This window comes from Heterodontus francisci, chromosome 17, assembly GCF_036365525.1.
Source record: "Heterodontus francisci isolate sHetFra1 chromosome 17, sHetFra1.hap1, whole genome shotgun sequence".
Classification (NCBI taxonomy): domain Eukaryota; kingdom Metazoa; phylum Chordata; class Chondrichthyes; order Heterodontiformes; family Heterodontidae; genus Heterodontus; species Heterodontus francisci.
In genome coordinates this window covers 18369680-18385561 of record NC_090387.1, presented here as the reverse complement: position 1 = coordinate 18385561, position 15882 = coordinate 18369680, and the positions used below count along the sequence as shown (strand labels likewise).

The window sequence follows — 15882 nt, the reverse complement described above, 5'->3', positions numbered from 1 at the left end:
GGCATCAAATTTCTCAGGCATTGAGATTAGCTCTGGGGCAGGTGGAACAAGATGGACAGGCTGCACCTTAATAGAACCAGAACTAATATCCTCGCAAGGAGATTCGCTAGTACCGTTGGGGAGGGTATAAACTAGCTTGGCAGGTGGATGGGTACCTGAGGGGTAGCTCAAATTGGCTCAAAGCTGGTAACAGGAGGTAGAAAAGTAGCAAGTAACATTAGAAGGCAGGCGAAACAAAGGCAAGCATCAACTAGGTTTAGAATGCAGAATAATGTCAAGAAGACAAGGTTAAGGGCACTCTACCTAAATGCAGGCAGCATTCACAACAAGGTAAATGATTTAAAGCACAAATGGAGGTAACTGGGTATGATGTAATTGCCATTACGGAAACTTGGCTACAGGGTGACCAAGACTGGGAATTGAATATTCAAGGATATTCAACATTTAGAAAGGACAAGAAAAAAGGAAAAGGAGGTTGTGTTGCTCAGAATTAGAGATGCAAGGGACTAGGCAGAATGAGGAATTGAAAGAAATTAGTCATGGTAAGAAAGTTCTATTGGAGAAATTAATGGGGCTGAAGGTTGATAAGTCCCCAGGACCTGATATTCTACATCCGAGAGTTCTTTTTCTTTTTCTTTTGGGCCTCCTTATCTCGAGAGACAATGGATATGCGCCTGGAGGTGGTCAGTGGTTTGTGAAGCAGCGCCTGGAGTGGCTATAAAGGCCAATTCTGGAGTGACAGGCTCTTCCACAGGTGCTGCAGAGAAATTTGTTTGTTGGGGCTGTTGCACAGTTGGCTCTCCCCTTGCGCCTCTGTCTTTTTTCCTGCCAACTACTAAGTCTCTTCGACTCGCCACAATTTAGCCCTGTCTTTATGGCTGCCCGCCAGCTCTGGCGAATGCTGGCAACTGACTCCCACGACTTGTGATCAATGTCACACGATTTCATGTCGCGTTTGCAGACGTCTTTATAACGGAGACATGGACGTATTGAGAGAGGTAGCTATGGAGGATGCATTGGTGATCATCTTCCAAAATTCTATAGATTCTGGAACAGTTCCTGCAGATTGGAAGACAGCAAATGTCACCCTACTATCTAAGAAGGGAGCGAGAGAGAAAACAGGGAACTACAGTCCTGTTAGCCTTTTATCAGTTGTAGGGAAATGTTAGAATCTATTCGAAAGGATGTGATAAATGGACACTTGGATAATAATGATCTAATTGGACATAGTCAACATGGATTTATCAATGGGAAATCATGTTTGACAAACTTGTTGGAGTTTTTTGAGGATGTTACTAACAGAATTGATAAAGGGGAGTCAGTGGACATAGAATACTTGGATTTTCAGAAGGCCTTTGATAAAATCCCCCACAGGAGGTTGATTAGTAAAATTAAAGCGCATGGGATAGGAAGTAATATACATGGCATGGATTGGTTAACAGTCAGAAAACAGAGAGTAGCAATAAATGGGTCATTCTCGTGTTGGCAGGCTGTAACTAGTGGGGTACCGCAGGGATCAGTGCTTGGGCCCCAGCTGGTCACAATATATATCAATGATTAGAATGTGGGGACCAAATGTAGCATTTCCAAGTTCGCAGATAACACAAAATTAGCTGGGAATGTGTGATGTAAGGAAGATGCAAAGTGGCTTCAAGGGGATTTGGAAAGACTTAGTGAGTGGGCAAGAACGTTGCAGATGGAATATAATGTATAAAAATGTGAGGTTATCAATTTCAGTAGGAAGAATAGATGTGCAGAGTATTTCTTTAATGGTAAGAGATTAGAAAGTGTAGATATACAAGGGGACCTGGGTGTCCTCGTCAATAAGTCACTGAAAGCTAACATGCAGGTGCAGCAAGCAATTAGGAAGGCTAATGGTATGTTAGCCTTTACCGCAAGAGGATTTGAGTACAGGAATAGTGAAGTCTTGCTTCAATTGTATGGAACCTTGGTTAGACAGCACCTGGAGTACTGTGTGCAGTTTTGGTCCCCTTAACTTGGGCCAAAGGTACAGAACTTTGTGGGGGGAGATAAAGGCCATTTAATGACGGTAGGTATTCTGGGGGGCAAAAAAGGGCTGAAATGAAGTTTAATGCCATTGGTGAGGGTTGGAGGGGGGAAAAGAGGACATGGGAAGACTTTTAAATTAATTTTTTTAACAATGTACGGAAGGTGGCCCTTTAAAAATTTAACGTTTCATTTGGGGCTCTGAGCCCTTTAAAAATGGCACTGGCGGCTGTGCATTGGTGCCGGACACCATTGCCGGTGACGGCTTGCCCACCCACTCCATGTCATCGGGGGGGGGGGTGACGAGCGGCTGCCCCAGCCATGCTAATGAGCCACTGCGCTTGGAATCGCGGCGGCTCTATGACGTGGACCCTGTGCATGTGGGCCGTATTTTGTTCCGCCCACCACCTGTTCCAGCGGCGGGCTAATAAAATCCAGCCCAGTGAGTATGTGTAAAGGAAGAGGTTGACAGATTTCTACTACCAATGATGTAAAGGGATATGAGGATAGTGTTGGAAAAAGGCATTGAAGTGGTTAATCAGCCATAATCATATTGAATGGCAGAGCAGGCTCAATGGGCTACTCCTGCTCCTGTGTTCCTAACTATATACTTTCCAGTAAAACCACTAGATAGCACATCAGCAGTGCAGGACCAGGTCTGATTTTACCCTTGCCTAGCCCAGGAACAGTCAGAACACGCCTAGCACTGGAGAAACAAAGAGCAGCTAACTCAGCACAAGAGCAGAGATTGAACTTGGGACCCCCGAACCCCCCACCCCCTACCCCCACCATGTATATATGGAGGACTGCCATACTGGCCAGTCCATTTAGACACTGTGTTCTTGGTTCCTCCACACAGAGTTAATACTATAACTACTTTCGTATGATGGGAAAGTTTATAGTGGGATGTTTAGTTTGTCCAGTCGATAGCGTCCCTGGGATGCTGAGTAGAGAAATGAGGTGCCTCTTGCAACAGATCTTAATTGGCAGGTTGCCATGGGCACAACGAATCCAGAAAATCAGGAAGAGTTCATATGGTTGTGCACTCCTCTCTGCCTGAATTTCTTCTATCTACTGCGCCTAGGGATCCAATAAGCCCAGGCACAGGAACAGAATAGCATTTTCCCCAGCAGCTACAGGAGGGGACAAAATTTGGAACAAGGCATGTGATGCATTCCATGGTCTGGGTCATCATGGCCACAATCACATTTTGGGTCATCCCTCATCCCGTAGAGCAGGAGACTACAGCGCCCACGCCCAGCGTGGATTTGGTTGAGCATTGTGCGTTGTCTTCGAGGGAGGTTGAAGCCAGTGACCTCTGCTGTTGGGTCACTGATGAGATTGTGGCTCTTTGTGCTGTATGTACCCACTATTCCGTCCATGTAGATAGGGAGTTGGTACCAGCTGCATGAACATTAGCTGCTGTTTCCCCCAGAATGATGTTGCTGAACAGGGAGTTGGTGGCAATCTACAAGTAGTCTCCCTGTGCATGCTAGGTTCATCGAGAACTTGCCAACTAATGGCATCAAGAAGACAGCCGAAAACCCAAATGTGACCTCCTGGTCTGAAAAGCATGAAAGCATCAAAGAACACAGCAACTTACTTATATCGTTCCTGTCTAGATTTAGATTGCGCACAGGGATGGGCCAAATCTTCGGCAGTCCATCACTATCGTTGAACAGGAGAAAGAGCTCATAAAGGACAGGCTCTGGGAATCGGCTGAGAAGATCTGAGATCCGCATCTTACACTGAAATAAAACAATAAGCATCACTCACCTCCGGACGCAGTCTCTAAACTCCCTTCCGATGGCTCAAGAAATCATTTCAGAAGTTTATCAGTTAGGTTAAGCAAAGAACTACAAGCTCATCCTAAAATAACTGGCACTTTTCACTGTTGTTCATTTAGATTAAACAGGGTCAAGTTCCGCCATAAAAACAGCTCAATATCATTTAAAAGGCCAAATAGTCTGAAACTGCTTTTTCTGATGTATTCTGAGATTGGCCATTTCGTATGTACAATCTGGAATGTACATTGGTGACTGTGCTTGAGGCTGTTTCAGCCCTAAACTCGGAATTCCCTCTCTAAAGTGGCACCAGAAGAGAGTAAGGTAAAGGTGTACCCGAGTGTAGGGATTTTATCCAAGGAAATGTGCCTTGGATTTAATTTCTAAAAAGTAAATAGCTTTTAGATTAAACTTGTAAGAGAAGAAAAATGCACCGATGCCCAAGATGAGGGTGGGCCTCCCAGTCAGGCTAATGTCTTGCTGCAGTTCTGAGGCTGATCTTTCTTTGGTTTCCAACAACCCTCGAATGCTCGCTGCTGACAATAGGAAGAAGGAATGCCAGGAGGCCAAATTGAGCAAAGGACCATCATGTTTTAGTGCCTGGCCTCTGACACATTGGGCTGAATTGTACCATTTCTTTGGGAACGCCGGTGTTGGGGCAAAAAGTAGGTCTCAAGCCCGCACCTGCCAGCAGTGGGACCAGCTCAGTGGTTTTACCTCAGGCGGCCTTCTACATGGCTACCTGCGGGCCAGCTGACCAATTAAGAACAGTGGGCAGGCTCCTGATGCTACCAGTCCAATCAAAGAGCCAGCAGCTCTGAAAACTCAGCTGTCCCACGGGGAGAGGCAAGTCCATTAAAAATAAAAAATTCAAGGGGCCAAGGGTCGGAGGGGAAAATCTTCTGGCGGGGGGCACGGAGGGAATGGTAGTTGGGGCCACAGGGGCTGCCTTCCCTGCCTGCGGCCCCCTCTTTGGGCCTTCAAGCCTCCAGCTCCGATGCTCCCTGGGCTGCTGCACGGAGACCGCCTCGGTAAAGTTAGCAGGGGGCCACCCTGCCAGACGCATAATGTAGACGGCTCCATAATAGAGCCTTGAATTTTGCAAATCAGCTGCCTACCTCTCCTTGGATCCACCTCGCAGCCTGCTGGGACTGCATTGCGGAGCTGTCCCGATATTGTTCCCCGCTATTTTTCTGTGCTGCCTCCTAGTCCACCAGCTGGGGACCGGTAAAATTCTGTCCATTAAGGCAGAAGCCCTGATTGACATGTATCCAACCAAATAACATACAAAATTAATGTATCCATGCACTGGATCCCTGGGTGCAGCAAGTACAGTAAATTCAGGCAGGAAGGAGTGCATGCCCGTATGGAACTCCTCCCAATTTTCCTGTATTTGTAGCACACATGACAATCCGACATGCCCAGGTCTAGGACCAGGAAAACCTGCGTGGTTTGTGCGCCAGTCGGTCGGGTACATCCAATGAATTTCACATCCGATGTCTTTCATTCATCCAATTCCCTACACTTGAGCCAACACATGATTCTCTACTTCACTGACAGTGATCATGAGCCTTCTGTGACAATGGGAGATTTAATTTCTTTACCATTTATGGGAGTATGGTGAACACATTCTCATTGAATCATAGAATGGTTACAACACAGAAGGAGGCCATTCGGCCCATTGTGTTTGTGGTGACTCTCTGCAAGAGCAACTAACCCATTTCCACTCCCCCTGTAGTCCTGCAAATATTTTCTTAATATATTGCAAGTCATGATTTCACTCAGAAGAGTAAAAGGTGGAAATCTTCCCCAACATGCTAAGATTTAATGCAAACGAAGTTAACTAAGGAAGATTGCCTACGTTGATTTTTAGATTTACTTACAGACTGAATATAGGAAGAGCCAAATCTGTACGCTGCATCCAGTAATATTTGGGTATCAGGGCATAGCTGTTACAAATGATAAATATATGTATTAGATAGATTGAAGTAATTGCACAATGAATTGAAAATTGTTGTATTTTATCATTTCTCAATAAAAGCAGCTTATCCAGATTAACCACTAGAAATATCTCGAGTCATTTAGTTAGGTAGTGATACAGCACTGAAACAGGCCCTTCGGCCCACTGAGTCTGTGCCGACCATCAACCACCCATTTATACTAATCCTACACTAATTCCATATTCCTACCACATCCCCACCTGTCCCTATATTTCCCTACCACCTACCTATACTAGGGGCAATTTATAACGGCCAATTTACCTATCAACCTGCAAGTCTTTTGGCTGTGGGAGGAAACCGGAGCACCCGGAGAAAACCCACAGACACAGGGAGAACTTGCAAACTCCACACAGGCAGTACCCAGAATTGAACCCGGGTCGCTGGAGCTGTGGGGCTGCGGTGCTAACCACTGCGCCACTGTGTTCTTAACACAGGATCAATAGCGAAATGAACGGTAACATTTGCTCCATGGTGCACAAACAACAACTTGCATTTATATAGCACCTTTTATATAATAACACATCCCAAGGCGCTTCACAAGAACATTAAAAGTAAAAACAGAACACCAAGCCACATAAGGAAATACTAGGGCAAATGGTCAAAAGCTTGGTCAAAGAGGTAGGTTGTAAGGATCATCTGAAAGGAGGAGAGAAAGATACGGAGGCGGAGAGGTTTAGAGAGGGAATTCCAGGGCTTAGGGCCTTGGCAGCCGAAGGCACGGCCACCAATGATAGAGAGACTTAAATTGAGGATGCACAAGAGGCCAGAAATGGAGAAGTGCAGAGATCTCGGAGGGTTGTAGGACTGGAGAAGATTACAGAGATAGGGAGGGGCGAAGCCATGGAGGGAAACCTGGAGGTTCTATTGGAATACGTTAGCGGATCTTTAATTATAATATATGAAAAATTCTGTAATTATTGCCCTTTGGAAATTAAGCAGGAAACTTAGTGCTGCTGTTACATGTCATGCATCAAATGTATAGAAAAACCACTTGGTTCCAGAGAGAGAGAGAGAGAGAGAGAGAGAGAATAACTGTGAGCAACAGATCAGAATGTGCAACCTTCAGATAACTGATCTCTAATGAATTTGTTTTCCTTCATTCCCACTTTACATGCACAACGGCATTTTCATCAATGTGAGCTGCATAGAAAATATTTATCCATAAATGTCCCTTATCTCGTAGTGGAAGTGCATGAGATACCAGAGTGCACTCACTTCTAAAAACAATTTTTTTGGAACCTGATGGAAATGAGTCTCAATATTAACAATATTTTTGGCAACTGGGTGATTGGATTCTCAGTCACTGTGTTACAAAATTCACATTCCAAACAACACAGTCTTTCTAAGTTGCCTAAATGGATCACTCCAGTTTAGAGATAGCTACATGATAAAAACGTGATTCATTTCAAGGTAGAGCGCATTCCCTGACAGGACCAATCTCACCCCATTGAACACATTTCCTGCTAACTTCGTGTGTGACCAGCCACTTATGGCTGTTGTGGATGAGTCCTATCTGTCCCAACCTGACCTGGTAACCAGCCTGCAAGAGGTGTGATGGTTACAGGCACTAGTAAAGAAGATAAAGAGACAATGAAACACAAGTATGGACTATAAAATATCAATGATCAACTAAGCTTCAAGCAGCCACCTTGAAAATACATTAATAACACTACCCACTTGTTAAATTATTTATCAGGAGCAACAAGAATCAAAGTTTTCCAACAATGAGCAAAGCAGAGGAGTAGAATTTCAATTGAGAGTCCACTGTATGTTAGCATAGACCGGCATCTTTACTACAGCCCTGAGATAGAATTGTTTCAAAGGCAATGTTTTGCTCTCTCACTCTTCAGCAAGAAAAACAAACAAGGCAACACCTCAATTTTAGAATTCATATCCTGGTTTTCAAATCTCTCCATGGCCTTGCTCGCCCCCTCCCTATCTCTTGAACCTCCTCCTGTCCTGCAATCCTCCAAGATCTCTGTATTCCTTCAATTCTGGTGTCTTGCACATGCCTGATTTTTCATTGCTTCATCATTGCTGGCCAGACCTTCAGCTGTCTGGGCCCTAAACCATCTCTCTACCACTCTCTTCTCCTATCTCTTTGACCAAGCTTTTGGTCACCTGTCCTAATGTCTCCTAAAGTGGCTCAGTGTCAAATTTTGTTTGCTAACACGCCTGTGAAATGCCTTGAGACATTTTACTATGTTAAAGACACAATATAAGTGCACGTTATTGTTGTTGTTGGCTCCTCGTAAAATAATAATGAACAGCAATGTCTCAAGATGGCACAACACAAACTGGGCAAATTGGCTTATTACTTGACGGGGCCTTTCCTGCTTTCCTTTGCATTGTGAGGAATTGTGTCCTCCAACATCAGGCAGAACATGCCTTCAACCAGGAGATCACAATTTTATGTATGCAACTTCCATGAAGGTGGAACCTCTGATAGAGCCAGAGATAACTGTAGCAAGGTCAGGTGTTTTAAACAACTGATGTTGGTGAATGGGCCTGCAGAAAGATAGAAGAAACTGGGACTGAGATAACAACTGTGCAAATGTTGTTATCTCGTTTTCCCTTTCCCGATACCAGAAACCTGTTTGCAAACCCTTTTCCATGTTGTAACCAGCATTTGGAGCTGTGTGAGACGATGCTATGAATTTATACCCTCTTTAAAGTGACCTAACTTTGGGCACTGCCTCCTTCATGCCTTAGCCACCATTAGTAGATCCTCCCACCGATGCTGCACACACTCCCTGTAGTGATTTTTCCTTTCATTTTCTCCTGCCTTCTCTTGCTATCTACCGTAATGGGAAAGTCGGTATCAGGAGTTGAGTACGGAGGGCTTGCAAAGCAACCTGCATCCTACCGTTGCCGTGCTCGGGCCTTGATACTCTGCAGTGTTCCAGCTTTAACCATTTTTAACTGTGCGTGTAACAGCAGGGGAGATGGGAGCATAGGGATAATGTCACAGAACTAGTAATAGAGGCGCAAGCTAATGTCTTGGGGACATGGGTTCAAATCCCACCACAGCAGCTAGTGGAATTTAAATTCAATTAATTAATAAAAATCTGGAATTGAAAACTAGTCTCAGTGATTGTCATAAAAACCCATCTGGTTCATTAATATCCCTTAGGGAAGGAAATCTACTGTCCTTACCTCGTCTGGCCTACATGTGACTCTAGAATTACAGTAATGTGGCGGACCCTTAACTACCCTCCGAAATGGCCCAGCAAGCCACTCAGTTCAAGGACAATTAGGGATGGGCAACAAATGCTGGTCTGTCAGTGATGCCCACATCCCATGAAAGAAAGCAAAACAAGAGAGCCATATGGTGCAATGTCTCACCTGTAAAGTACCTCCTCTCACATCTTCCCAGCCCAGAAAGTTTCCACGAGTGTCATATTTCACAATTTTCAAGGCAATCTATAGGCAAATAAAAGGGACAATGTTAAACAAGACACAGCAATTCAACAAAGATGCCAGCGGGCTGAATTTTATGAGTGTGCTGCACTTCGCAGCGGCGCATTCTGAAGGCGGCGTGCATCCTGCGCGAATGCGCCGTCCCTGAGCCCCTGCAATATTACGCGTGGGGGCTCATTTAAATAGAGGAGGGGGGCGGCCGCCCCGATGACATAGAGGGGGCAGTCGCCCGCGCTTCCGGCAACGGCGTCCAGCGCCACCACGCAGGCACTATTTATAAAGGGCTTTGAGCCCTTACAATTAATTTTAATTTTTAAAGGTATATCGTTATAAATTTTTATTAAATAAAAACATTTGTGATGGAGGCCCTTCCCCAAACCACCCCCCCCCCCCCAATAGTCATTTAATTGCCCAGGATAATAAAAACATGCCTTTTTCCCGACCTGAACTTTACCACCACCCCCCCCCCACCCCGCAAACCTTCAAACTTTTGCCCTTCAACCCCTTCCCACCATCCCCACCTCCAATCAAGATGGAGGTCCTAAGACCCGCGAAGCACGAACGGCAGTCGTAATATCGGCATGGAACGGCCACCACCTGCAGGTAGGTTTATTTACATATTATTAATATTAATTTGCATATGCTGACGAAGGGCCTGCCACCAGGGGGGGGGGGGGGGGGGGGGGCGGGGAGGCGCACCGAGATCCCCCCACCACCAATAATATGCGGCAGGCCCTCCTCGATAGAGGCGGGCCTCTCCCCGCTGAATTTTACCAGTCCCTGCACTGCGACCCGTAGCGTCGAAGGGCCATTAAAATTCAGCCCACTGTATCTGCTTTTCACTCCCAATCACCACAAGAATTTGCATTCTCACACCCACTGAATCAGGGTGTGAAAAGGGGGAGATGTGCAATGGTTCAATTAATACAAATATCCTTAAATTTGCCAGGTTTAATTACCCTTAAAAAAGTGCAGCCGCCACTGCTTGCAAGCGCTTAGCATTCTTGCACAAAATAGTCCAAGGCCCATTTTCAGCCTGATTTCACTCATGGCTGGCCTGGCTGTGCAGCACTGTCAAAGCTGGGATTCCGTCTCCAGTGAGAGAAAGTATGGCCACGCTTTGAGGAGTTGGAGTTATCCAGGCAAGAGAGAAGGTTCTATGGTAAAGTGTCTGCCTGGGCTCTACTTGGAAACTACCCAGACTGCCACCTCTGAAAACTTCAGCTCAGTATGCCGGGAGCTGTAGGCATGACCCAGAACATCCAAACATTATTCAAAGGGACTTTTGAGTAGGATGCTCCCTTGGATTGTGGCCCTCAACAAAAAAAATTAGCAAACTGATTTCTCAATGTTCTGAGACAATGGAAGAGGTGAAAATATGAGACTCATTGGGGTAGATCTTGACTTTGTGAGACAATGGCATACCGGCGGTGACCACAAAGGGGCAGCACATTTTACATTGCTCCTGATTTTATTTTCATTCAAGTCAACAGAAATAAAAATGGGGAGAGATGTAAAGCAGGCTGCTGACTCGCTGTCACTCGTATCAGACCATCGAACAAAGGCACGATCTACCCTATTATGATCAACACAAGGGTACTGGAGGCTAATATATTTCACAGACGTGACTAGCCGTTAAATGGATTAGGGAACGGTTGTCACCATGGGGGCGATTATGATGTAGCAATCTAACCTCAGAATTCAGATAACATCACAACCCTTGAGACTGATGAGAGAGAGTTTTATAATGGTTAGTTAAACCCTGTGGTTACAAAACACTCTTAAAATCACTCCAGACCATCTGCTTTTCACAAAGCTAATTTGATGCTTAGTTTTAGTCTAATTAGATATCTGTCTGGGCTGCTAACAGCTGTTGGTGCAGATACTGAGTGTCATGGTATCCTCCTGGTATTGATTCAAACCAACAGACTAATGCTTGTGATTTGTTACTGCAGGACTATCGTAAAATAATTGGCAGCTAACTACTGGGGAATTGTACAGCTGGTAAATTTGATCAGGCAGTTACATCTGCTCTCATATCCCTGTCAGACGTTTGTTTCTGACTTCCTTTGCCTTTCGCAACCTCAGGTCATCCCAAATACTTTCCAGCCAATGAAGTTCTTGTAAAATGTAGTTGCAGTTGTAAGGTAGCAAACGTGGCAGCCAATTTGCACACAGCAAGCTCTCATAAAGCAACGAAATAAAGGACCATATCATATGTTTTAGATGTTGGTTGAGGGATCAATATTGGCCAGTACACTAAGGAGAACTTCCCTGCTCTTCCTGATTAATGCCATGGGATCTTTTATGTCCAGTCGAGAGGACAGTTCTACACCTAATGCAAAACACAGACCCTTTGACAGTACTGAATGAAGCGTCAGCCTGGATTAAATAATTTCCAGAGCGAGACTTAAACCCAAAACATTCTGACTCCCAAGCAAGAGTGCTACTCCTGAGACACAGCCAACACATACTAAGATACAGCAAAGACCGCACTGCCTTTCATATCCAAACGTCTCAGCTTTGCCAGGGAGCATCTGGAATTTAAATGCAGCACCATCTCTCTATCAGACTGTCTTGGGGGAAATATACAAAAAACACATTATAGACAGGGAGTCATATATTTATTACTGACAGTGTGTTTTATGACACAGCTTGTGTGCCAGATATCTTAGAATTTTAAATACGCATCACTCTCCTCACTGAACAATAATGCTGTTTGCAAAGTCTAACTCATAAGAAGATAAGAAATAGGAGCTGGAATAGACCATTCAGCCCCTCGAGCATGCGCCACCATTCAATAAGACCGTGGCTGATCTTCTAGTTCAACTTTACCTTCCTGCTCTATTCCCATATTCCTTGATTCCCAAATCATACTGCTCACGAAAGGAATAGGAGGATTTAAACAGAATAGAAGTAGTTAAACAGAACATCCCCTCAGCAGGTTCAATGGGTGGGGTAGAGGTTTTATAAATACATGTCCTGTGGAAAACACTCGATTTTTGGGCCAAATAGATTTTTCTTATCGTATGCTATTTGTAATATACAAAGCCGTACAGGATCCGGCTCCCTCCTTTATTTTGTGATCCTTTATTATTTCTTGGCCTTGATTAAGGACCGTAGGAATAGTTAATCACCAAAATCAAAAGTAAAACACGTTTCCATTCTGTTCTTGTTTCGCCTCATTCCAAAAATATTATTGATTTAAGAAATGTTCAGGTGAACTTTGCAACTGTCATATTCAAATTTATTATAGCATTGGCCCCATTATAAATTTACAGAAACGACAAAGGCCCTGATTTTGTTGGATTTGGGTATTTGTTAGTTAAACTTGTTTGAGCACATATAGATTTAAAAATATTTGCCCACAAAGTTTATCGAAGCATGATCTGATAACAGCATGGCAAGGGCAACACGGCGTATGGAACCTTGCTGAACGACATGTATCTCCATTACCAATTAGGATGAAGAATTGAGAAATAAGCAGAGGAAAGACTGAGAAGGTGGGTGAATTAGAATGGGTGCATGCAATGTCAAATCAGATGCAGAAAGAGAGAATTCACAACCTGAGGGAATGAGGCCCCACATTTGTAATTGTTTATTTTCTGGCCAAGAGAGGTTGATCATCAGTCATTAACAATTATCACGTTGTTAAAAGGGTAGTTATGCTATTAATTACGAGACAACTTTCTGTGGCAAGTTTAATGGATAATTACTGTACAAAAGCAGCAACTTCATGTAACTCATGGGATGGTTGAGGGCGCGCTGCCAATTCCACGAGGCTAACAATGGAGGAGCACAAATCATACAGCAACTTGGGGCGATTCACAATTCCTGAGGCATCTCTTCCTTGCCACAAGTTGCTGGCCGATTTGCACTTTGATGACGATGAGCGTTGTTCAGATGCCACATCTGAGTTGCTTTCAGCAACATCTGGGCCATTTTGAGACCTAAAGGTTGTTCGCATGACCTTCAACCTGCATCAGTAGTTACCACAAGGCATAAGGGCCAGCATGCCACCAAAAGTGGCAAAGGTGAGTCAGCAACAAACAGGCAATAGGTTCCAATTGGCAGCCACCTGTGAAAGTTGTTATATAAATGCAAATTCTTTCCTTCTAGTGCGCCCTCAGAACATCACAAAATGCTTCAAATACATTTGTCTTGACGTCACCGTTGACATGCAGGAAAACGCAGCTGCCAAAATATAGACCATCCAACAGCCCAGCCCAATCGCTCATTAAGCAATCCTTGATGGCAAGAAACTGCACACAACATATATTTAGGGTCATCCAGTTACATGTTGCTGATTGCCAGAAGCCATCTGCTGCCAGCTAGATTAAGCTGTGGATGAAAGTGGGCTGTTCCTGCCCCAATACTGCATATACATCACCATACACTTGCCTGTGAATCCTTTCTGAAAGAGAGTCCCTTCGGGGCTGTTTGTCCCAGGGATGCTGCTATATTCGTATCCACATAAAAGAGTTTCGGGAGGTAGCTAGTACTGCAGAAAAAAGGGAAAAATTAAAAAAAAAACAGATAAGCCATCGTGGAAAATGAAGAAAGGTTAAGCGGCCATTCTCCTCTTTGTCAAGAAGCACAATCAAGCAGGTAACTGTCACAAGCACAGAAAAGATCATTTGCCAAACTCATGCTGCCTATGAATGGCCTGGCACCAAGCATTCTTTCAAAAAGCAGGTCATCAGTTGCCCAGTGAACCCCACCACGACTCGAACAACTTGCAACTCAAACAACGTGTTCTCTTTGCCCTGAAATACCTTTTTGGTACAAGAATATATGTCAATATTTTTTACAATTGGAGATTACAGGATAAATTCAATGCTCCTGCACTCCCAGAGAGGGAGCTTGAAGGTAGCACAAGAAAGAAAGCATTTGCATTTAAACACTGTGTATGCTACCTCAAGATGTCCTAAAGTGCTTTATAGCCAATGAAGTACTTTTGAAGAGGAGCCACTGTTAAGATTATTAGTGGTACAGTGTCGTAGCCTTGTCTCTGCTCTCATGGGAGTAGGAGATCATTAGATTTACCCATAGGTACCATCTTGGTGCCATGATGCTAGCAGAAATACCTGACTGGCAGAACTCAGAAATTCTTGGTTAAAAAGTCCAATCGCTCATCACACGCCTGGTGTGGAATTAAATACATGCTGCGAACCAGATTTAGCCCTTTCCTCTTGTATTATTAATCACAGAATTCTACATGAAAAACTCTACTTAAAGGATTGTTTCTGGTCATCCAGGTTGTACTGCAATAGAATCCTTTCTAAAACAACAACAACTTGCATTTATGTAACACCTTTAACGTGATAAAGTCCCAAGGCACATCATAGGAGTCTTATCAGACAAGAATTGACACTGGGTTAAAGAAAGAGATATTATGATAAGTGACTAAAAGCTTGGATAAAGAGGTAAGTTTTAAGGAGAGCCTCAAAGGAGTGAGAGGCGGAGAGATTGAGGAATTCCTGAGCTTAGGATCTAGACAGCTGAAGGCATGACTGCCAATTGTGTGGAATGGGGAATGCGCATGAGGACATAGTTGGAGGAGCACAGAGATCTCAGAGGGTTGTTGGGCAAGGAGGTTAAAGAGATAGGATGGGGCAAGGCCATGGAGGGATTTGAACACGAGAGTGAGAATGTCAGATCATAATTTCTATCTTCAGGAGACAGCACTGTACCTGCATTCTGTGAAGATACAGGAAGTTTCCTTGAGTTTGTGTGCAGACAGGACATGTTTAAAATTTCTCCCTCTGTTCTCAATTGGCAAGATGCTGTGCACAACAGATTGTTGAGCTGCACTCATCCGCCACTTTCCATTGGGGCCGTAGTACAATTACAACAAGTCTTTCCGTGCTCTCAGCAATTATGAAAGGGGCTCCCCCTTCGCTTGCAAAGTGCACTTTTTAATACCAAGTTACACAGACCGGGAAGCTCCCGGTTTTGAATCCTGGTCAGCATGGAGTCATCTGATCTTATCTGGTGAAAAAGAGGAAGCACTACAATTGTTCGAGGTTTCAGAGAAGATAAAGCAGATGTGATTCCGACTCTTAATCACGAACCTGTGAACTGTACAAGCTTCAACCTGCTGTCATGACACTCCTTATAAAATGAAGATATCTTTGGCATCACAGTGGCACAGTGCCATGCCAAGTGTTTCAAAAGGGTCATTGATCTTGCAAAATGAACCGCCCAGGCCATGATTCACATCCTTGATCGGGAGGGAACAAAAACCTTTGTATTGTCTGATGAGCTAAACAGATACCTCAAAGACACACATATTTGCCTTTTCAAGTTATTCTACACTGTAATTATAGAATCGTAGAATGGTTACAGCACAGAAGGAAGCCATTAGACCTCTGAAAGAACAGTTTACCTAGTGCCACTCCTCTGCCTTCTCCCCGTAACCCTGCACATGCTTCCTTTTCAGATAACAATCCAATTCCCTCTTGAATGCCTCAATTGAACCTACCTCCATCACACTCCCAGGCAGTGCATTCCAAATCTTAACCACTTGCTGTGTGAAAGTTTTTCCTCATGTTGCCTTTTCTTCTTCTGCCAATTACCTTAAATCTGTACCCTCTTGTTCTCAATCCTTCCACCAATGGGAACAGTTTCTCCCTATCTATTCTGTCCAGACCCCTCCTGATTTTGAATAC

At 44.2% G+C, this 15882-nt stretch overlaps 1 protein-coding gene across 3 annotated transcripts in view; it reads right to left on the bottom strand.

Annotated features, from left to right (window-relative positions):
• LOC137378740 (meckelin-like) overlaps nt 1–15882 on the bottom strand; it is a 196324-nt gene that overhangs the window by 82014 nt on the left and 98428 nt on the right. For all 3 annotated transcript variants that reach the window (XM_068049104.1, XM_068049105.1, XM_068049106.1), the window contains exons 9-12: nt 13613–13712; nt 9137–9214; nt 5675–5740; nt 3611–3755 (exon numbers count right to left, since the gene is read on the bottom strand). In XM_068049104.1, the coding sequence (XP_067905205.1) occupies nt 3611–3755; nt 5675–5740; nt 9137–9214; nt 13613–13712 (389 nt within the window). The remainder of the gene's footprint in view (nt 1–3610; nt 3756–5674; nt 5741–9136; nt 9215–13612; nt 13713–15882) is intronic.